At 42.2% G+C, this 23,543-nt stretch overlaps 1 protein-coding gene across 4 annotated transcripts in view; it reads left to right on the top strand.

Annotated features, from left to right (window-relative positions):
• The window catches only part of LOC125450919 (A disintegrin and metalloproteinase with thrombospondin motifs 3), a 223,626-nt gene that overhangs the window by 192,516 nt on the left and 7,567 nt on the right, over positions 1-23,543 (top strand). For 3 of the 4 annotated variants that reach the window (XM_048527310.2, XM_048527311.2, XM_059643498.1), the window contains 6 exons: positions 2,954-3,034; positions 8,474-8,637; positions 16,207-16,372; positions 17,540-17,672; positions 20,204-20,408; positions 21,591-21,708. In XM_048527310.2, coding sequence (XP_048383267.2) covers positions 2,954-3,034; positions 8,474-8,637; positions 16,207-16,372; positions 17,540-17,672; positions 20,204-20,408; positions 21,591-21,708 — 867 coding nt within the window. Of the gene's footprint in view, positions 1-2,953; positions 3,035-8,473; positions 8,638-16,206; positions 16,389-17,539; positions 17,673-20,203; positions 20,409-21,590; positions 21,709-23,543 lie in introns of those variants that run through there. The other variant, XM_048527313.2, reaches the window with a different exon arrangement.

Below are 23,543 nucleotides of genomic sequence, written 5' to 3'. Positions count from 1 at the left end.
GAACCCAAGGCTATGGAAAACAAGTCATTGAGTGTATTTAAGACAGAGATAGATAGGTTCTTGGAGGCAGCAAGAACTACAGATGCTGGAGTCAGAGTCAATACACTGTGGAGCTGGAGGAACACAGCAGATCAGGCAGCATCAGAGGAGCAGGTAAGTCAATACTTCAGGTTGACACCCATCATCAGGACTGGGGTTGGGGAAGGCAGCTTAGAAATAGATAGAGGGAGGTGGGGTGGGGCTGGGGGAAGGCAGGTCGGATGGTGATAGTGGATACAGGTAAGGATACTGGGGATTGGCCAGATGGAAAGGGTAGGGTGGATAGGTAGGGAAAAAGGTGGACAGGTTGTGTCAGGTCAAAGAGGTAGGGATAAGAGAGAGGGTTGGATGTGGGATGACGCCAGGGGTGGGGACATTTTGAAATTGGTGAACTCTTTGTTGAGGCCACCTGGCTAAAGGCTCCCGAGGTAAAATATGAGGTATTGTTGCTCTAGTTTACGTGTGGCGTCATTGTGACACTGGACGAGGCCCAGGGTGGACATGTCACCCAGGGAGTGTGAGGGGGAGTTAAAATGGCTAGTGACCGGCAGGAGTTGAGGATTGTGTACAGAGCGCAGACGCCCCGCAAATCAGTCACCGTGTCTGTGCTTGGTCTCACTGATGTAGAAGAGGCCACATCAGGAGTAATGGATACAGTAGATTAGGTTGGAGGATGTACAGGTGAATCTCTGTCGGATTTGGAAAGACTGCCTGGGGTCTTGGGTGGGGGTGAGAGGGGAGGTGCAGGGGCAGATATAGCACCTCCTGAATTTGCAAGGATAAGTGTCGGGTGTGCTGGGTTTAGTGGGGAGTGTGGAGCAGATAAGGGAGTCGCGGAGAGAGCAGTCCCTACAAAAGGCGGATAAGAGTGGGGATGGGAATGTCTCTTTGGTGGTGAGGGTGGATTGTAGGTGGCAGAAGTGGTGGAGGATGATGTTCTAGATGTAGAGGTTGGTGGGGTAGTATGTAAGGACCAAGACACACCTGTCCTTATTTTTCTTTGGGGGTTGGGTTTTGAGGGAAAAAGTGTGGGAAATACAAATGATGCGGTTGAGGGCGTTATGGTCAATGGAGCTTCCAGCTATCTCACAGCTACCTTCCCCCAGCCCTACCCTTCCTCCATCTATTTATGTCCCAGCTCCATTCCCCGACCCCAGTCCTGATGAAGGGTGTAAACCTGAAATGTCGACTCTCCTGCTTCTATGATGCTGCCTGACCTGCTGTGTTCCTCCAACTCCACACCACATTGAAAGATAGGTACTTGGTAAGTACAGCGATCAAAGGTTGTAGAGCGAAAGGAGGGGAATGGGCGAAGAAACATATCAACCATGATCGAATGATAGAGCCGCCTTGATTGTTCAAATGGCCTAATTCTGTTCCTTATGCTGTCCCTGGTGTTATTCCCTTCTCATGGTCTGACATTACTCGTGCACTGATAAAATGAAAGTCATCGTTATTCATGCATGTTGCGGAATTGTGGATACGGACCTTAATCGTGATTTGTGAACTATCAGTTTAGGAAAGCAGATAATATAAAAGTTCGACCTTGAACGTATCAAATGGGAAAGTAAATTTGAAGTGCTTGATGGCCTAATTGTACTCCTGGTCCTTAAGTTCTTACATTAGCTGATAAAATGACAATATTTTCTCATACAATTTCCTTTCCCAGGGGAACATTACGGAACTGTTTTTTTCAGGAATGACAACCTGCATTATCTGCTTAACTCATCAATGACTTAAAGTTTGACTCATCTTGCAACACTATTTGAGAAAAATGTCAAAACAGTGATAGCCTTTACAGAAATAGACAGGATTGTTTGTCCCTCTTATAAATATTACCTGGAGCCTCACCTTGAGTAACTTGTCAACAAAGCATTTTCTGAAGGCATGTGGTGTGATACAGCCGTCCTTGGACACGTCAGAGTAACTTCGCCTGGTTTGTAAGACTTGGATCTTGAGCCAAGGCCAAAGCAGGCCAACAGTATACTTTAAGAACTTAAAAATCCTATGATTATTGTTTGTTTCTATAATTATTGCATTGTAAAGGATAAATTAGAGAGAATTTTGTAAATGTTGGTAAAGGAGGAAGTCACCAAGGTTCAGAAGTGGCTGTTTTGACCCGTGACTCTGCTGCAGCTAACCATTACCGAAACTCTTTCAACAGGTTAAAAAATAAACAAGAGATACCAAAATGAATTTGAACCTTGGGAAAACAAGTTTGCAAGTATTCAGTTTGGCCTGAGCTGGACCTTTCTCACAATCTTGTTTTTAGCTTTTGTTTTTCCATTGACAATGATCTCCCATGTTCAAATAACTGTGTCTGGTGTCTTCCACTGGATACATGCACTATTAATGCTTCCCATTTGAGTCAGAGTTACTTTGTCATACATAATTTTCATATTACTTGGCAATGAAATGAAGACAGTTTCCAGCAAAACTGACAAAACCATTTTATTTAAGGGCGAACCAGAAGACAATTCATGTTGCCCAAGGGAGCTAGAAACCTTGACATCTCTGAGTCAAGGCACTCGAGAGTTCTTTATGGTAAGTAATCATGAAGAGCAAAGGAAGGGGCATCAGAGCATTCATTTTGCAACAGTGCTCAACATTCAGTCGATTTGCGGGCTCGGTGATCACTCAGGGTCAGTAAGTCATCACATCACAAGCTGAACAGTCAATGGACCTTGTGACAAACACGTACATTGTTTTTCCTCCTGGTCACAGAGTAGGGTTTGAGCTATATGTATGTGTGGAGTATGTCACAAGCCTGATTGACAATTTTAACCAGAACTTGCAAAATGTATACAAGCTTTATGACGCCTACTTCAAACCAAACTTACACTGGAATGCTATAGTAATCACCACTATGTTTTCTTTCTTTTTGCTTCTATCATTGACCTTAACATATGCAAAGGCTACTTAAAGATGTTTGAGATCCCATCTGGTTCCAGACATATCTTCATCCAAGAAGACGAGGTTTCTCCTCACATTCTTGGTAAGTACTAACCTGACAATGCTTGGCAAGTTTACTTAGCATCAATTACATTTTAAGCACTGTATCTGAATGCACTCATTCCTATTGCAAAGATCTCCTAATGATAGCTAACATTTATACGAAGAATACAAAACCTCCTTCTTCTGAACTGTGCCGTGCTCATTTTAAAAAATACACTCTTAATATAAATTTGTACTTGGATAGAATGGTATTGAGAATGCATCCTTTTGTGCTCATGTGATCTTTCAAAGATGACCAAAAATCATTGGTGGATTACATCTAAATTCCTAATATGCATTCCGATTTGTCAAGCTTCTGCACCAGAAGTAACTTTTGAGACATTTTACTTTAATAAAAGATAGCTTCTCTTCATTAGAATACCTGTGACATGTATTAGTGAACTACTTCAATCACATGGCTGTTGAAAATTTGACAGAATCTGACTCAGAAATAGCATATTACTGTTCTGGAAGTCCATCTTGTCTCCCAGTTTCCTCCTAAAGGTGATGTCTCCTTGCAGGGGTACAGTTCTAAGAACACTACTGTGCCTACTTTACCTTGCTCATGTGCCCACTATTTATCCCAGAAATTGGAATTGCTACCTTAGAGATTGCAAAGCCTTCACTCCACATCTACACATGCACAGTTCCTGATAGAAATCTTCCTCCTGACAGGTCTTGATTGGTCATTCCACTGCTGTTCCTCAGATCAGCTAAGTCAGTTCAAACTGAGTGTTCCCCACAAGAGGACAAACAAACTGATGACCTGTTTGGGTTGCCTTGGGGCAGTGTCAATCCAAGAAACTGACTCAAAAGCCATTTCAAGCAGAGAAGCTAGCTTGGACTGAGGTTTGAAAACGGCATAGAGGGAGCTGACTTAGGTTCAGGACAGGGTAACACAGAGCTCAGATCTGGGGCAGGAGGATAGAAGGTTTGGCTCTGGGAAAGATGAAAGAGGAATTTGGATCTGGGACAGGTGGAGAGAGAACTCTGATCTGGAACAGGAGAAACGAGAACAGGATTTGGAACAGGAGGACAGAGAGCTGGATTTGGGACAGAAGGACAAATACCTGGATTTGGGAGAGGAAGACAGAGACCTGTATTTGAGACAGGAGGACAGAGACCTGGATTTGGGATACGCAGAGAGATCTTGAGTATAGTATATGTGAGCATAGAGTTAGGATTTGGTATAGAATAACAGAACGTTTAGGTTTAGGACAGAGCTAGAGTAAGGAAATGAATAATGAATGACTGAGTTGGGAATACAAGGAAAGTAATGGAGTTCCTGAGGATTGGAAATAAAAACAGAAAGTGTTGGAGAAATTCAGCAGGTCCGTTAGCATCAGTGGAGAGAGAAGCCGAGTCACTATTTGGTATTGTAATGTGACAGAATTGTTTGAGGTTAATCAAGGAGCCAAGCAGAGATGTGCCATCCCGCCCACCCTTTTCTCCATGTTCAACAAGTTTCCCCGTCGTGTGGATATTATCTCTGAAACTTGGATTATGTGTAGACACCACCTCAAGACCCTTGAGAAGCGCCGTGAACTCTTCTTGAGATGCATTCTTCACAACAGCTGGGAGGACAGGCATGCTAACGTCAATATCCTTGAAGCAGCCAATAGCATTCGCATTGAGGTTGTGACCCTCTGAAACTAACTCCTCTGGGCCGGTCACATGATTAGGGTGCCTGTCATCAATACTGCCAAAGCAAATTATTTTCAGTTAGCTCAAGGAAGACACTTAGACAAGAGGACAGAGGAAGCATTTTAAAGGCTCTCCAAAGCTGTCCCTCAAGAATGTCAACATAGATGTCAACAATTGGGCGACGCTCATTCAGAAGAAACTGTCTTGCAGGAAACTCCTGTGTGAATGGACTCAAGTCTTTGAGAACACCCATTGTCAAGAGGAAGTACGGAAAAGGAACTGGAGAAAGGAATGCCAATGATCTCGAGCCCAAAGTCCAATTCCATGTCCACAAAATACCTGCCCAAATGTTTGGTCTGAGATGCTGCAAATAGAATGGGACCACTCAGGCCCGGTAGGATCCACAGAACCAATGGCCAGTGTCACGGAATTACCTCTGTGGCCAATCATACTCAGTAATGACTGAGTGCCACCACTGCTGAGATCAGTGGAGAGAGAAGTAGAGTTCATGTTTTGAGTCTGATATGAGTCGTCTTCAGAATTCACCTTGAAGGAGAGTCTATTAGATTCAGAATGTTAGCTGTCTTTCTCTCCCGACAGTACTGCCTGATCTGCAGTGGCACTCGATTTTTAGTTTTTTCAGGCATGTTGGACATCATAGTGGTTAATTATTGTGTCTTGAATAGGCAACATGCCAGTTTAATATATTCTCACGGTGCAGTTGTATCCCACTGTTCAGTCAATGACAGCCATGATTAATTGCTTCAACTCAGGAGTGGGACAGTGACCTATGACATTTCTAATTCAGGAAGAAGCCAACACTGAGCCAAAATGTTGTAATATGTTACTTGGTCTATTAGTAAGATATTGGAACACATACAGGATTAATTGCATGGGAGGCAATAATCTGCTGGTATTATTACCGGATTGCTAATCCAGAGACCTGGATAATGTTCCGAGGACTGGGCTTTGAGCCCTACCATGGAGAATGGTGGAATTGGAATTCAATTTTTAAAAATCTGGAATTAAGAATGCATCGATGACCATGAAATCATTGCCAATTGTCAGGAAATATCCATCTGGCTCATTAATGTCCTCATGGAAGGAAACTGCCATCCTTACCTGGTCTGGCCTACATGTGACTCCAGATTCACAGCCTCTGGGTAATTAGGGATGGACAATAAATGCTGCCCAACCAGCGACACCCTCATCCCGTGAATGAATTTTTTAAAAATTGGGATTCATGAACAAATTGTTGGTTTAGCCATTTATTTGCTGTGCTATTGGTGACTGAGTTTAGCAAACGATGTATTTCAACAGCTCAAATGGCCATTCCAACCAAACTCTTTCCCTCAATACACGCTAGCACTTGTCCTGTGCTTGCACTGGTTCCCTGCCTTCCTCTCGCGCCCTCTCATTGTAGTTCAGATTTGCGCTGAATCTCTCTTCCAGTTAATGCTGGTGCTGTCTCCTCAGTTTAATGTAGTATTCCATTGTTACCCTTGTCAGTCAGCCCCAATTTACTGCTTGAAGGTTTTGAGGTTTTCCATAAGCAACTGCTTCTGTTTTCATAGAGTTAGGTTAAATGAAGTTAACTTGCTGTTCAACCATGATCTCGTTGAATAGCGAGTAAGGTGTGTGTGTTTTGGGGAGACAGTCCTTATTTGTGTTCTTATATTCCTGGAGCAACACCAGCATTAAATAGGAGTCGGACTGGGAGGGTAGAGCAGTAACAAGAGATGATGTCGGATATGGATCAACACATGATTTTGTTTGCAGTCAGCATCATAAAATGCAGCACTCTAACTTTTAAACCTTTGCTTTGCACTACGTTTTTCAGCTTGATCCCATTGTGAAGAGGCTCAAATGACTCAAAAGGTTATGTGTTCAAGTCCTGTTCCAGGACTTGAGAGCAGAAATTAGGCAGGCACGGAATTGCACTATTGATGTCAAATTGTCTGGCTGTAGCATTACCCCAAAGCCCCACTTTAAGCATAAGGTGGTAGTAAAGGATCTTAAGATTGCAGGAAGAGAAGGGAGATTCTTCTCCAGTATTCCGTCTCGGTCAACATGCCTTCTGATCTTTCTCAAGTGCAACTGGTGGACCCTTGTGGCATGTCCTTCGGCTGCTAGATTTTCTGGGAAAAAGTGATCAGTCATTTATGAATTAATGCACGATCCTTTGTATTGCAAGGTAGTTTCAATGGACATTTGTTTCCATGATGTTCATGTACCAAGGAAAATTTCTCCCAAGGAGACAGAACAATCTGAGACTGATGCGTAATGCACAAGCACTAAATGTTAATGCCCAAAAATAACTGCAAAGGCTTGTAATCCAGGTATTGAGGTAAGATTTAGTAGCTGAATTTTGGGTGGACTGTTTGTTTAGAGTGTAGTTTCCATTATGCATTGATAAAAAAATATCAACAGACAACGTCCACAGTTCCTCCATGAAATCTTCCGAATATCATGAAGATGAAGTTGAATGCATATAAGTTGCTGCATTTTAAGGGCTCCTTTAATAGTTCAGTAAACTTGTTCTGTAACTAGGTGAGCCATCGAGAGTGAGAGGATTAAATGATTGATTTTGCCCTTTGCTGAATTGTCTGATCTCTGACACAAAAATGGAAGTTTCTGGAAAAGCTCAGCAGATGTGGCAGCATATGTGAAGAAAAAATCAGAGTTAACGTTTCGGGTCTGGTAACCCTTCTCAGAACTGATGGTAGCTGGGAAAATGTTTTATATGCAAAAATAGGGAGTGGAATGGGGTAGGGATGGCCTAGGCATGGGTTTGGAACCATTATCAGCTTCAATACTGACTGTGTTGAGTGAAATATCAGCTGAACTTTCATTCCAGCTTGTTGCCCGATGATTGTTGCTCAAAATTATTGCTATGCCTAAACTCTGCTGGCAAGCACATGTGTAGATGTCAGATAAGGCCCTGATGGAGTTTGGCTTTTGTATTCTCTGCCAACAGTGATGAATCTCACTTATTTCCTTAAGAAAAATTGCAGAGGAAGACCATCCTTGTGAAACAGTACAACAGTAGTCAATATGAAACACATTCAGTAGGAGAGGGAAAAACATGGAACAGAGAAAATAAGAGCATACAAGGAGCATAAACAATAGCAGAATGTTGACTTTGATCAAGATTTCTGTAGTCTTTCCTGCATGAATTTTAGGATATAAATATCGAAGACCTAAACCTTCAAGTAAAGCTCACCCTCTAATATCTTAATTCTTCTACCAAAGCCAATTGTCCAGAATCCTGACTCTCTTATCAAAGTCCATCCTCTACTTTGAAATACCTTCCCTGAAGTTTATTCTTCCATTAACTCGATTCTCCTATTAAGAGCCATCTATGCAAAACCTTAATTCTATCAACCAATTCCTCCACTACGCTAACTGTCCTTTAATCCCTAAATTTTCCAATCACAGGCTTAGCATTCTGTGCTCGCCCATTCTCCATGGTCCCAGTTGTTGTCTAACCGTTGATTAAAGATAATCGCTAAAATTTGTTTGAAGACTGCTCTGCATTGATATAAGCAATACTGTCAATATATTATTAATGCACGCTGCTCACTGCTTTTTCTGGTGTATTTGGAAATAAGTTAGTTGACCTATTTATTCAATATTTTAATGCTATAATATCTTTCACGCAGTATTTCCGAAGTAAAATAAAGGAGTGACATGTAGGCATACCTTTGTTGTAAACAGAAAATAATTTCTTTGACAGCCTTGGTCATGTTTATTGTTATCCACTTTTGCACAAAAAGACCTTCATTTTATGTCTCAGCTGTCAAGAACCAGGCTACAGGCCACTACATCCTGAATGGCAAAGGAGACAAACCCAAGACAAAGGTTTTTATTGAATTGGGCGTAGAGTGGGCATACACCTTGGAGGATGACATTGAAACTCTTCACACAGATGGTCCGTTGCATGATCCTGTTGTGATCCTGGTGAGTGACTCTTCTGACCTCTCCTTCAGCCAAGTACAAGAATTTTGTTAAGGCTAACAACTTTCGATCTCTGGACATTTAGCAGCCCCAAAATTCCTAGATAAATTGAATGAAGCAAAAAGAATTGATCTTCACTTTCTATCAGGAAGCTGCACTCAAAGAGAGTGCAGTGCAGAACATACACAGAGCACTGTCAGATCCCTTACTTTGACCCAAACAACTTGTATTAGTGTGGAAGCATTAATGGAGGGGAAGCTGGCATAAACATTTCAGCCTTCTCAGATTTACCGGTCAAGAAAGTCAACAGTGGAGTGCTGTATAAGCAAGCTATTTTATCTTTTGAATGACAGATTGAGCAGTGTAGCTGTTCATATTTTATGCAATCATAATATTTTCTGCAGAGCAGGGAGAGCTATGTCTTATACCAAGCTGTCACTGAATGCTATGCCTTATGGAGAATATGTCTCTTTGCCAAATTCTGAGTTATTAATTCTTGGATTACAATAGTTAACATTCTACTTGCCTTTAGCATGGTAGAACTTCCCAAGTTGGTATAGTGGAGTGTAATCAGATAAAAATTGACAATGAATTCAAGGAAGAGACATTAATTCAGACGACCAAAAGTTTAGTCAAATGCAGCATCTTAAAGGAGAGATTGATGGATAGATGAAAAGGGTTTGGATCAAGGGTTATAGGGCTGGAGAAAGATAGAGATATAAGAGGGAGTGAGGCTATTGATAAATAGAACATAAGGAACTTTAGAATGAAGGTATTTGGTTTACTAGGAGCCAACGTGGTTAAGCAAGCACAGAGTGAACCGTGATTAGGACTTGGGAAGAGTTATGATGTGGGCATCAGAGTTTTTCATTTGCTTAAGATTATTGAGGTTTGATGATTAGAGGCTGGTTAGAACTGCAGAAGAATATTCAGATCCAGAAATAAGAAAAGCAGGGATGAAGTTTACAGCAGCAAATGAACTGAGGCAGTGGGAAAGATGGGGAAGTAGTTTTGAAATGGAATTAGGTTAGAAGTCACATGACACCGGGTTATAGTCCAACAGGCTTATTTGAAATCACAAGCTTTTGGAGTGCTGGAAGTAGGCAGTCTTCATGATGGAGGGGAGACAGGGTCTGAAGCCACTATGTAATGACTCCTACACTGTTTGTCAGATCAAAATCCTGGAACTGTATTTCTAACAGTGCTGTGGTTGTATCTGTACCAGATGGACTGCAGATGGAAGGCAGGCTTTCTCAAATGAAATGTAGAATGGTAAATAAATGCTTACGTAGCAGGTAACAGCCACATCCTATGAGACAACAAAATAAAAGAATCGCTGATCTAATGGCTAGAGAGAGCTGCAGCTGATTATGGAGAAATCTGGAATTGTCAAAAAATTGAAATGGTTTGTGAACTGCCCTGTGTGAGCCATTCCACCAACTGGATGCAGGTGTCTCTGACGTCAGAAAATGGTAATGGACCCATAGCCCTTTATCTTAAGGGCATTAGAGTACAAAATGGAGAAACCAATGCTTCAGTTGGTATTGAGCTTTTTCAGATCCCACCTGAGCTCAGTGTTCAGTTTTTGGTATCCGGTATCTGACAGGTTATAGATTCGTTGGAAGATGCCAAACTTTCCTGTCTATTTTGTCTGTGTAAAAACCAAAGGAACAGCACTTCCTGTAAATAAAAAGCAAAAACAGAACTTACTGGAAAAGTTCAGCAGGTCTGGCAGCATCTGTGAAGAGAAATCAGAGTTAACTTTTCAGGCACAGTGACCCTTCCTCAGAACTGGAGTCAGACCAGCTGAGCTTTTCCGGCCATCTCTGTATTTTACCTGTGTGGCTCCTTATCCAATTAGTTCCATTCCATTGCTCTTTACAAATCCTATTTTTTTCTACCTAAAGTACTTATATATTTCCCTTTTGGAAGGCATTATTGAAGCTGCTTCCCCTGTGGCATTTCACTGAAGATTATAACAAGTTGATGCTTATTTTCCCTTTTCTCATGATGTTTCTGGTTCTTTCACTACTTCTGGTGTATCAAATGGTTACCAATTAGTATTGCTCTGATAACCGACTTCTTCCTACTCCACCCAATAAACCCATCGATGTTTTTAGCACTTCTGTTTAATCTCCCTTAAGCCTTTTATGAAGGAGAGCAACGTCCACTTTCCTCAGCTCTTTAATTAATTGAAACCTTTTACCCTTGAGAACATTCTAATACATCTCCTCTGCGCCTTCTCTAAGGCCTTGATATCCTTTCTAAAGACGTTTCAGAATCAGACATAATACTTCAGTAAGCGTCCAACTGAAGTTGTATGAAGACATACTTTATGCCTTTGTTTATAAAACCAAGCATCTGGAATGGCTTTGTAACAATCACTCAAACTTGTCCTGCCTCTATAAAAACTCATGCATATATACTCCCAGGATTCTCTGTTTCTGCATTCGCTTTAGCTTTTGTTTTCATTTTGTCTTTCCTCGTTTGTCTACCAAAATAAATCACTTCTCCAACTTGCCACATGTCTGCCCATTTCATTAGTCTCTCTGTGTTCCCAGAAGTCTGTTAAGCATCCTGTTATGCTCGCAATTTTTCTTTTAATTTTGTGTCATTTTCAAATTCTGAAATTATGCCCTTTATGTCCGAGTACAGGTGACTAAAACAAACAGCAATGAACCCAACACTGATCTTCAGGGGACACTGCTGCAACCTCAATCCAGTATGAACAGAACACAATTTAACTCCGTATGGAGCTGGATGAACACAGCAGGCCAAGCAGCATCTTAGGAGCACAAAACCGAAATGTCAGCTTTTGTGCTGCTAAAATGCTGCTTGACTTGCTGAGTTCATCCAGCTCCACACTTTGTTATCTCGGATTCTCCAGCATCTGCAGTTCCCATTATCTCTGATACAATTTAACTTCTGTTCCTTAGTCTGTTTTGCAGCCATACAGCCACTAACCCTGACCCATGGTTCCACTATTTCACCTTACAACATGATCAAGGCTGATCCTAGGTGGGAAAATAGTCTGTGGGATGGACACAAACAGGCCCAGAATGATGCATAAGATAACACAGAAATAGCTGCTCTGTTGTTTCCCCAAACTGAGTCTTCCTTTGACCCCTGAAGTACTTTTTAGGTGTGGCATGGTGGCTCAGTGGTTAGTACTGCTTTCTCGCAGTGCCAGATTCAATTCCAGTCTTGGGTGGCCCCCTGTGTGGAGCTTGCACATCCTCCCCATGCCTGTGTGGGTTTCCTCTGGGTGCTCCGGTTTCCTCGCGCAGTCCAAAGATGTGCAAGTTGGGTGATTGGCCATGGGAAATGTAAGGTTGCAGGGATGATCTTCGGACAGTCATTGTGGACTCAATGAGCCAGATGGCTGGATTCTACACTGTAGAGATTTTATGATTCTATGTTTTATCATTCTAATGGTGCAGCAATATGTTACACCATACCTGCTAACCCTTTACCTTTGCATTTTAAGTACTGTTGTTCCTGAAGATTTTCCTACAGCAACATAAAAATTGTTTCTTTGGTAGGAGCCTAATCTCCAGTACCAATATTACATCATAACGCTGTACAGTTACTTGTAAGTGCAGATTACTTTCCATCTATTTAAATGCATGCAGTTTAGACCAACTGAGTGTGCCTCACATTTCACCCCTGCCTGATTGGTCCTATTTCTGAGACACTGTTTCTCTCTATAGTATACCTCTGTCAAACCATTGTGCAACTTCCATCTGCTACCCCTACCCTTGTAGCCTATTCCAGAACTGTCCTGGTGCACCAGAATTCTGAACCCTCTTTGCTATACTGAGACACTTTGAGTAACTTGGAGGTTACTATCTTCCCGCTCCTTAATTTCCCCAGCTCCTGAAAATCTGTCAGAAGCATTTCTTGTAATGTTATCTGTTTCAACATGAAAGAATGTCCTGCATCCATTTAATGATGTTGTTTTCCCTGGTACCAGGGAAGTAACACATCATTTTGGAATTTAGAGAAACCATGCATTACCAGACAGTTGAATTCCTATGACAACTGCATTTTGTACTTTGTTTTGTCCCCTTGTATGATCATTTTCACCACTGCAGCGTGGATGTACTGCAGAATTCATTCTTTCCTCTCCCCGTGTTCTGAAACAGCCATATTTCTAGAGAATAAGAGATAACAAAGTGTGAAGCTGGACGAACACAACAGGCCAAGCAGCATCTTAGGAGCCCAAAAGCTGATGTTTCGGGCCTAGACCCTTCATCAGAAAAGGGGGATGGGGAGAGAGTTCTGAAATAAATAGGGAGAGAGGGGGAGGCGGACCGAAGATGGATAGAGGAGAAGACAGGTGGAGAGGAGAGTGTGGGTGGGGACGTCAGGAGGAGATAGGTCAGTCCAGGGAAGACGGACAGGTCAAGGAGGTGGGATGAGGTTAGTAGGTAGGAAATGGAGGTGTGGCTTGAGGTGGGAGGAGGGGATAGGTGAGAGGAAGAACAGGTTAGGGAGGCGGGGATGAGCTGGGTTGGTTGTGGGATGCAGTGGGAGGGAGGGGACGAGCTGGGCTGTTTTTGGGATCCAGTGGGGGAAGGGGAGATTTTGAAGCTGGTGACATCCACATTGATACCATTGGGCTGCAGAGTTCCCAAGCGGAATATGAGTTGCTGTTCCTGCAACCTATGGGTGGCATCATTATGGCACTGCAGGAGGCCCAGGATGGACATGTCGTCTAAGGAATGGGAGGGGGAGTTGAAATGGTTCGCGACTGGGAGGTGCAGTTGTTTATTGTGAACTGAGCATAGGTGTTCTGCAAAGCGGTCCCCAAGCCTCCGCTTGGGTTCTCCAATGTAGAGGAAGCCACACTGGGTACAACGGATGCAGTATACCACATTGGCGGATGTGCAGGTGAACATCTGCCTGATGTGGGTAGTCATCTTGGGGCCTGGGATGGGGGTGAGGGAGGAGGTGTGGGGGCAGGTGTAGCACTTCCTGTGGTTGCAGGGGAAAGTGCTGGGTGTGGTGGGGTTGGAGGGGCAGTGTGGAGTGAACAAGGGAGTCACGGAGAGAGTGTTCTCTCCAGAAGGCAGACAAGGGTAGTGTTGGAAAAATGTCTATAATGGTGGGGTCGGAATTCTTGTTTCGCTTGCTTCTTCCTACCCTGCCAAATGGTCACCTGATCTCTGTCTTCCTGAATGCTCCGCAACTGCTGCACACCCATGTCCTGGAATAAGTACTCCAGAAATTCTTAGTCTTCCACATGCCATGCTCCTCAAGATCAGAGCAATTAGAGATACTCCTCACAAATGAAGTTATCTGGAGCACATGAAACATGCACATTTTTATTTAATGCAATTTTGATCCCTTAAATTTTACTACTGCCTGTTTAGTTTCGTTTATTTTATCCCCTTGATCTAATTCATTATTCTGCTTACTTACATAATTCCTTATTACTGTTGCTCCTTGGGTTTAAATTACCTACCACCTCCTACCTTGCTTTGCACTGAGTTCCTACTCTCACAGGCTTCTGTAGTCATTCTGTTCAGCAAGCCACTCCAACAGGCAGACTCACAGAACTGACAAGCAGCATTGTGCTAAACCTCGGCATAACAAATGCTGTTGATCTGAGGCTCACTGCTGCCTCACAGCACGCGGGACCTGCATTCAATTCCACCCTCAGATGACTGTGTGGAGTTTGCACATTTTCCCCGCATCTGCATGGTTTCCCTCAACAGAATCCGGTTTTCACCCAAGGTTCAAAGATGTGCAGGTCAGGTGAATTGGCTGTAGCAAATGCAGGGATAGGGTAAGGTGGTGGGTCCAGTTGAGATGAGTTCTGGAGGGTCGGTATGGACTCAATGGGCCAAATGGCCTGCTTCCACACTGTAGGGATTCTATGATTCTCTAACAAAGAATGATACCAATGCTTAGAAAGTTAAATTATGAGGGCAGGCTGCGAAACTTCAGGTTAGATTCTACAAGGTTGAGGCATGATCTGATTGCAGTGTTTAATTGGTTAAAAAGTTTTGGAAAGTGGGGTGGCAGCATGGGTGACTCAATGGTTAGAGCTGCAGCCTCACAGCACCAGGGACCCGGGTTCGATTCCATCCTCGGGGGACTGCCTGTGTGGAGTTTGCACATTCTCCCCGTGCCTGCATGGGTTTCCTCCGGGTACTCCGGTTTCCTCCCACAGTCCAAAAGATGAACAGGTTAGGTGGACTGACCTTGCGAAATTGCCCATAGTTTTCAGGGAGGTGTAGATTAGGTGTGTTATACGGGTATGGGACTGGGTGGGATGCCCTGAGGGTCAGGGCGGACTTGTTGGGCTGAAAGGCCTGTTTCCACAATGTGGGGATTCTATCTATTCTGTAAAGTGGAATCAGAGAAATTGATTCCTCTTTTAGGGGCATGAAGATCAAAGGGACTTAAATCAAAATTCTCCCTGTGACTGCACATGCTGCATCAAGTCAGGCAGGATCCTTGGAGCAAGGAACAGTGATAATGTTTCAGGTCTATCGTCAGAACTGGAGGATTTTAGATGTGAACAATTTCTAAGCCAATACAGAATCGGGGAATGTGAGTTTGGAAATAACAAAAAAAATTACTATTATGGGTGTGTGGGATGGATTACATGAGATAAGATTTGTCGATACAAAACAAAAGCAGTGACAAGTATGGAAGCACTAAATTTCTCAGTAGCTGGGTGTGGAGACTCTTTAAATGCCACAATCAGTTTCCAGATGTCAGACCAGGAAAATACCTCAAGTATTGAGATAAAGAACACAGAACAATACAGTACAGGAACAGGCCCTTCAGTCCTCCAAGCCCGCACTGACACATTTTGCCCTTCTATATTAAAACTGTCTTCACTTACAGGATCCATTTCCCTTACCCTTTGTGTGAAAAATGTGCCTTGTACATCTCTTTTAAACCTCGCCCCTCCATTTTGAAAACTGTACCCTAGTCCACCCTGGGGAAAAAAAGCCTCATAGTTTCTACTTTCTCCGTACCATTCATAATCTTATAAACTTCTAACAGATTAACCCTCAACTTCCTGTGTTCCTGTGAAAACAAACCCAGTCTATCCAACGTTTCCTCATAGTTAAAATCTCGCCTAGGCCCCAAACGTCAGCCTTCCTGCTCCTATGATGTTGCTTGGCCTGCTGTGTTCATCCAGCTCCACACCTTGTTGTCTCAGATTCACCAGCATCTGCAGTTCCGACTATCTCTGAAACAATTTTAACCCCGCTTCGAAGCCTCTTCTAAGGATGCCTACCCTGAAGAAGTTGCCCTCCTCCCTCCGGAAAAGCCTCAGTGGATCTCTCTCCCACTGCAACTCTCTTGTAATCTCCTCGGCCTTGAAATTGCTTGACCGAAGGGTCTAGGCCCGAAACGTCAGCTTTCCAGCTCCTATGATGCTGCTTGGTCTGCTGTGTTCATCCACCTCCACACCTTGTTGTCTCGAACACCCTGGTAAACGTTTTCTGTACTCTCTCCAGAGCATCTACATCCTTCTGATAGAGTCGTGACCAGCAATGTGGAATCATCAGCCATCCATAAAATCAGTTGTGCCTTTGTTTCTTTCAGATTATCCCGAGGGATAACAGCACAAAATCTACTCTCACCTATAACTACATTGTTCATGAAGACTCCTTGCCAACCATCAGCAACAATAATGTGCTTCAAGAAGATGTCCATGCATTTGAGTGGGCTTTGAAGAATTGGTCCCAGTGTTCCAAACCATGTGGTGGAGGTACTTCTGTCTGAATGTAAAGTGAAACATAAATGTTGTCTCACTGTTGTTTGTGCTTTGATGTCTTTTGATTATAGCAAAAAAAGACACGTGATGACTATTTAGTGCGTGCTGTGCTAACTACGGTGATAGCCCTGGTTCTGGATGAAAAATGCCCATCCCTGAGTCAGAGGGCTGTGAATTTATACCGCACTCTAAAAAACTCGAACACGCAATTCAATCTGGCAGTTCAAACCCTTCAGGGTCATGCTACATTGCTGCAAGTGCCTTCTGGATTGGATAACGAAGAAAGGTCCAATCTGTAAACCAAAGGAGTTCTCCTTGATGTCCCATTCATTTCTTAGCCATCAATGAAAACCATTGAAAGAAATAATTGGATGTTGTCACATTGATCTTTATTTTGTGGTGAAATTATTGGTGAGACTATAAACATTCAAAGTTACTGAGGAATAACTCATACAGCAGCTTTCAGTGACTGTACCTGCATAGTTGCACATGTTTGTCAGGATGTTGTGTTGCCCTACTCTTCCAGAAATTTCCCTAAAACAGCATCTAAAGTTGTGTAATGAAGTACTCAATGCATCAAACAATTAATTATCTAAAGTGGGAGGTGATGGCCCTCTGCTATTTTGGCTGAACTATTAATCTAAAGACTCAGTGTTCTAGGTTCATATCCTGCCGTTGCTGACAATAGAATTTGAATTCAGTGGAAAACAACATGAAGTTAAGAGTTTAAAGTTTACTATGAACCAATTGTTGGAGGTAAACCTGTCTGGTTCACTCATGGCCTTTAGGGAAGGAAATCTGCTAACCTTACCTAGTATGGCAAACATGTGACTCCTGAAACACTGCAACGTGTTGACTGCCCTCTGAGTAATTAGGGATGGGCAGTAAATGCTGCCCTAGCCAGGGATGCCAATGGCATTGTAAATAAAAAAAAAGTTCAAGATGAAGGCTCATCATCGCCTCCTCAGAACAGCTATTGATTGCCAATGAGTGCTGACCTGCCCAGTGGCACCCACCCATTACTTGGGAATGAGCAAACAGAATTTCAATCAATAGGATAAGGTGAAGGATGCATTAGGTTTCTCTGTATGGTTATATGCATGTTAACAAAATAGTGCAGGTTACGATCACTCGGAAAGGAGATTAACCTTTTGTTATCAGGTTTTCAGTACACAAAGTATGGATGCCGCAGGAAGACTGACAATAAAGTGGTTCATCGTAATTTCTGTGATGCGGATAAGAAACCCAAACCTATCCGCAGAATGTGTAACCTGCAAGAGTGCACGTTGCCTGTGTAAGTACCAGTAATTGTTGAAGTCTGCTTCATGACTTCCCTACCTAAAAAAAAATCCACTCCTTTCAGAAGCGCACACCGTAATTTCTCCACGAAGGTTGTTTGTTTTGATGAATTTATGCTGTCAGGGGGAAATAGTTTGCTCCTTAGAAGTTAAGGTTCCCCCATGCCTACCCCACCATCTTGGGACTAATAGTTCTTGGCTTTACAACGAGGCAGCTAGAGAGCTAATTTTCCAGTTTTTCTGGGACGGCCATGGAGGTGAAGACCAAAACTTCTGCAGTTTTTCACAACTATTTATCATGAGTGAAAATGCTTTGCTTCCATTTCCTCTCAGCTGTGGCTAAAGTCCTAGCCACAGTTGGCATGAGATAGTGGCACAACAAAAATAAACAAAGAACAGTGTGGCACAGGAACAGGCCCTTCAGCCCACCGAGACTGTACCAACACATGATGCTTTTATAAACTAAAAACTACATGCCTCATTGAGGTCCCTATCCCTGCCTATTCATATATTTGTTAAGGTGCCTCTTAAATGTTGTTGTGTATCCTCCTCCCACCACCTCCAGTAGTGCATTTCAGGCACTTACGACTCTCTGAGTGAAAAAGAATGTGCTTCTCACATCTCCTTTAAATCTATTCCCTTTTAATCTAAACCTATAGCCCTAGTAATAGACATTTCTACCCTTGGAAAAAGACTCTGACTATATATTCTGCGCATGTCTTTCATAAGCATGTAAACTTCTATTGAGTTTCTCTTCATCCTTTGACACTTAAGTGGAAACAAACCAAATTTATCCAATTTCTCTTCATAGCTAATGCCCTCCTCTTCCTTCTTGTAATATGGTGACCAGAACTGTACACAATGAAACTCCCTTTATGCTTTGTCTTTAAGTGTGGTTTCCCAGCTTTCTCCTGTGACTGCAGCAGACATTTCTGGTCTGAAAGAGACTGCTCGCTGGTGAATGAGTGTGATGTCGGCTCCAATCCACGTGTGTAGATCCTGTGCCTGATCAAATATAAGACCCATGGCCTGTACCAAAGGAACGAGGGAGGGTGATGCAAGGGATGATGTGGGGTGGGGATTGGGAGGCTTCTGGCAGTTTTATTTTCATGGATTAGCTGGGAGGCTACTGCCTGAAAGTGGTTTTGAATATTGGGACTATTCGGAAATCTGCGCTGGAGTTCAAGCCATTTGTTGGTGGTCAACTGCGAATGTATTGGATAAAATTCCTGGCATAGCTAGGAACTCTTCCAGATGGATTCTGCTGATGCGGTAAGAGGGTGGAGAGTGGCTTTACTTTCTGGAAAAATGATTGCATTGTGAAAAACTGGATGGAGTCCTGAGGACTTTGAGCTCCAACTCAAATTGAGGTCCCTGGTAGTTAATCCTTCCACCAGTTGACCCAAGCTTGAATTTTTGTCATAGTTTATATAGTAACCCAACTGATAAATTAATCTGTTTGACATTAGTCAAACTCACCAATTCCCGTCCAGAGCTAAACCTGGCATCCAAATTCCCAGGGTCTGGAGGTTTTCTTGTGTGTTTGTGTTCTAAGACCAATATGTGTTGCTATTAGCAACCCAAAATATCTGCTTTCTTTTCGAATTCATTCTTTCTGCCAAGAGAACAAAGTTGTTTTTTGATCAGTTGTGTCCTGTACTGGTCACCAAAGGTGCAGATCATTTAAATATCTGGAACGGCCGGGGTCCTAATATCAACCCCAGTGGATCTCTCCAATCCATGAACCACTGCTTTATTTTCTGTCACTCAGTCGAATTCACATGTTGCTATTGTCCTTTTTCTCATGCTGTAACTTTATTCACAAATGTGTGGCACTTCGTCCAATACCTTTTGGAAGTTCATGTGCAACACATCATTAGCATTACATTAATCTCTCTCATCACAAAATTGAATCAAGGCAGTTAGACACAGTTAGTCCTCCCTCCATCAGTGATAGCTTTCCTCGATTAATCTGAATTTCCTTCATTAACCTTGAGAACTGTGCGTGTGGATAGTGTACTGGGTTTATGTGGGTAGTGTCCTGGGTATGTGAGTGTGGTGTCTGTGTCGTGTGCATTGTGTGTGAGTAAAAGTGTGAATCATATATAGTCTGTTTGAGTGGTCTGTAGAAAGTGGACATTTCTGTGAGTTCAGTCTGTATGGATAGTATAGAATCAATAGTTGGTGTTGATTGTATATGGAATGCGAAGTCAGTGTGCAACAGTACAGTTCAGATAAAGCTACCCCTTTATCTCCAATGTACTATATAAGAGATATTAGATTTGTTAAGCCTCAGCACAGGTGCCTACTCAATTAATGCAGTAACTGTGCTGATATCAATTTATGAAATGTTCTTTAATAATTACAGCTATTACCATCTATTAATTCATTCAATCTTAACCAGTTTGAAACCTTTCAACAATTCACAGTGGTCTGTTCTTAATCTCCTGGTTTGTTCACTGAAGTGGCCAGTTAAATGCACAGAATATTACAAGGAATTAATTTTATGTGATGTTACCCCTTCTAGTTGGATAGCAGATGAATGGGAACACTGCACAAAATCCTGTGGGAGTTCTGGATACCAACTCCGCACTATTCGCTGTGTAGAAATAACCAATGGAAGGAACCGGTCAGTGCACAGTAAGTACTGCACTGGAGAGCGCCTGGAAAACCGCCGAGCTTGTAATCGAAAACCTTGCCCAGCACAGTGGAAGACGGGACCCTGGTTAGAGGTCAGTGAGCAAGCCGGCTTCATCTGAAAAGGAAACAAAATTTAGTGTAAAACATGTATGAATTCATTGAATCCCAAGATGTCCTAATGATTGCATTATGGAGTTGCACCTCATGTTGGGCATGAATGAAAATTAAAATAATGATAGGCGTGGTGTCTTGGCTCAGTGGTTAGCACTGCAGCTTCACAATGTCAGGGATCTGGGTTTGATTCCACTCTCAGGTGACTGTTTGTGTGGAATTTACACATTCTCTGTGCGTCTGTGTGGGTTTCGTCTGGGTGCTTTGGTTTCTTTCCACAGTCCAAAGATGTGCAGACTAGTTGGATTGGCCATGCTAAATTGCCTGTGGTGTTCAGGGATGCGTAGATTAGATGGGTTATGAGGAATGGGTTTGGGTGGAATGCTGTGAGGGGTGGTGTGGGCTTGTTGGGTTGAATGGCCTGTTTCCACACTGCAGGGATTCTATGATCTATAACCACCTCATGCTGTAAGTGTTTAAGCTTTTTTAAAAAATCAGCTTAATGGTTTCTCAGACCATATAGACATGGTATGAAAAGGAGAATGTGGTACTTTCCCATTACAAGAAGAAAGAAAGGATAGCTAGACAATCATTCACGTTCTCAAAGGCAATTCAGTTGAATTAGCTTTGTTGTCATGTGTTCAAATGAGTATGGTGAAAAATTATAGAAGTCACCGCTTACAGCGTTATCTTAAGTGCAAAGCTACCTAAGTACAGATCCTTCCGTACAAGTGCTTAGGAAAAGAAAAATTAGAAAAGTAAAGAAATAAAGAAGCCCAGGATCACAGATGATAGGAATAAATTAGAAAAACAGAGAAATAAAAAAGTTCAGCATTATCAGTTCATGCAGAGTAGATACCTGTAACAATATGACTTAGGGCAGTGAAGGTACAAACATCACTGTATCATATGAGGATACACATTGGTAGGTGCAGGTTAGTTATTGTACAAAGCTGGGATATGGTTTGGATAGATGCAAGTCTGTTGTGGTATAACACTGGTGTACAGTACTATATAACTTTAGGGAACACCATGGAATATAGGACTGCTTTCATTTAGCACTGAGGTACACAACTGATGAGTACTGATCCATCACTGGGAAAGGTGTTACAAATTGGTTTGCTTGCTTCTTCCACTATTTATTTAAATTTAATTACTTGCAGTGTTCTGTTACGTGTGGGGAAGGAATTGAACAAAGACAGGTCAGATGTCGTCCAAATGACCAATGTGATGGTGAGAAACCAGAAGCGACACGAGTCTGCAAACGCCCCCCTTGTGGTGGTAGGTATCTGTGAGAATGTCCATTCACCAGGTCAGGAGACCACCCAATCAGGATTGTTTGCAGGTTTCTAAGAATTAAAAATTAATCTGCTAGATACTGCTTCAAGTAGTCCAAGGAAAGAAATAATAGAAATGTTAAAGCTCATATTTCTTTTATAATTCGCTTTGAAGAATTCCGTTTATTTGTTATACAAATATTGGAAATGGGAAAATAATCTGTTTGAATGCAGCATGTAGTTGGGGCTCATGTGATGAAGCTTGCAGGAATGTACCTGGGTCCAGTTAGCAATCTTATAATTGTCCTCAGCATGTTTCATGCGGTCCATTCCTTTGTAAACTAAACTGAAATGCTGTTAGCTTTCTAATGCTGAAAGAATGCACCAGGCTACTAAAAGTCACATTGTTAGAGCAGACAATTGCAAAATAATTTCTGCACTTATTTATTATTAACAAACTATGCTCTATTGATTCATACTGTTTTGCCTTTGCCTTTGTCTCCAGTTTGAAATCCATTAAAAAAACAGACTTTGAGTGACCTGTGGCTCCTGATATCAAAACAGGCTCTGTGAAGTCTGTGGTTTCTGTTATCAGGAAAGGCAACGTGGGGCCGGTGACTGATCCATTTTATCTGTGCAGTCTGTGAGAAACCTGTGGCTCCTGTTATCAGGACAGATAGTTGTGGAATGTTTGCTGCACTTCTTAATACCATTAAGTTGTATTTAATACTCTGAGTAAACAGCTGTCATTATATGCTGTTTGTTTTGTCTGTGACTATGTAGAAGCTAAGTTGAAGATTCAATTCCTGGTCACTTTGGGACATAAAAAAACACATAAGCTAAAAGATCTTACCTATAAAGTTAATGTGAGAATCTGATGCTCAGAGATGCTTAGCAAAATGCTAATACATTTCCAAATGACAGCAATAAAACAGCTGAGACTAAAGTACTGAATCCCTTGAGCTGCCAACAGTCAGTCCAGCCATATGAACGCTGAATGAGTATCTGAGCAAGAAAGTTCAGAATTTCCGGCTGTAATTAGTTGCAAAATTAGGTTATGCCCCCTGAATTCACCTTGCAACAGGCCCATTCCTGGGGTCTTTGAGATCATCAAAAAGGTTGTGAGAGAGAGCTGATGCGGGCAAGTTTGAAACATAGTTTACCAAGGAAGTAAAAAGTTCATGTTTGTAAAAGTTACTGTGAAGCTTTTGGTTTAAAAGAAAACTGCAGCTGGTTCAATAATATGTTAGAAGACTAAACCTTTTGTAATCGCTTGCTGCCAGCATGATGTACTTGGTTTTCTGTATGTTAGCTCACATAGTATATACTGTAAAGAGTCAGGTTCATAATGAGTCAGATATGTGGACAGTTATTCAAAACAATGTATGCTAATATGACACCTCTGACTTAAATATGGAATCTGGGAAAAGACACATGGATTAAAAGCCATTCCTAGAATTGGAATTAGATATACACTTTACACCTGACAACTTGGAATTAATCTCTTCCAGAGTAGGAATCTTGTGTGGACATCTTTTTAGTGCATTGTACAGTGGGTGTGGATCTAAACCCGCACAGAGTTTGAATGTATGTATACAAAGTTCAACCCAGAAATTTGTGAGGTAATGCGCTTAGGGCGGACTAACAAGGCAAGAGATTTTAATATTGCTGAGTCAGAAATTCGCACAATGTTAAGCAATATTTAGATGTGCACTTTTGCTACCAGACCCTCTGCCACTATGGTTCAAAGCTGGAAAGTAGGATTGGTACAGCCAGATCTTTGTAGGCTTGTGCAGACATGATGGACTGAATGATCTCCGTATGTGAGTGCCATCTTTC

This window comes from Stegostoma tigrinum, chromosome 3 (assembly GCF_030684315.1).
Source record: "Stegostoma tigrinum isolate sSteTig4 chromosome 3, sSteTig4.hap1, whole genome shotgun sequence".
In the NCBI taxonomy this organism is placed as follows: Eukaryota; Metazoa; Chordata; class Chondrichthyes; order Orectolobiformes; family Stegostomatidae; genus Stegostoma; species Stegostoma tigrinum.
Note: the sequence above shows the minus strand (reverse complement) of the source record. Positions and strands in the feature narration are given on the sequence as shown.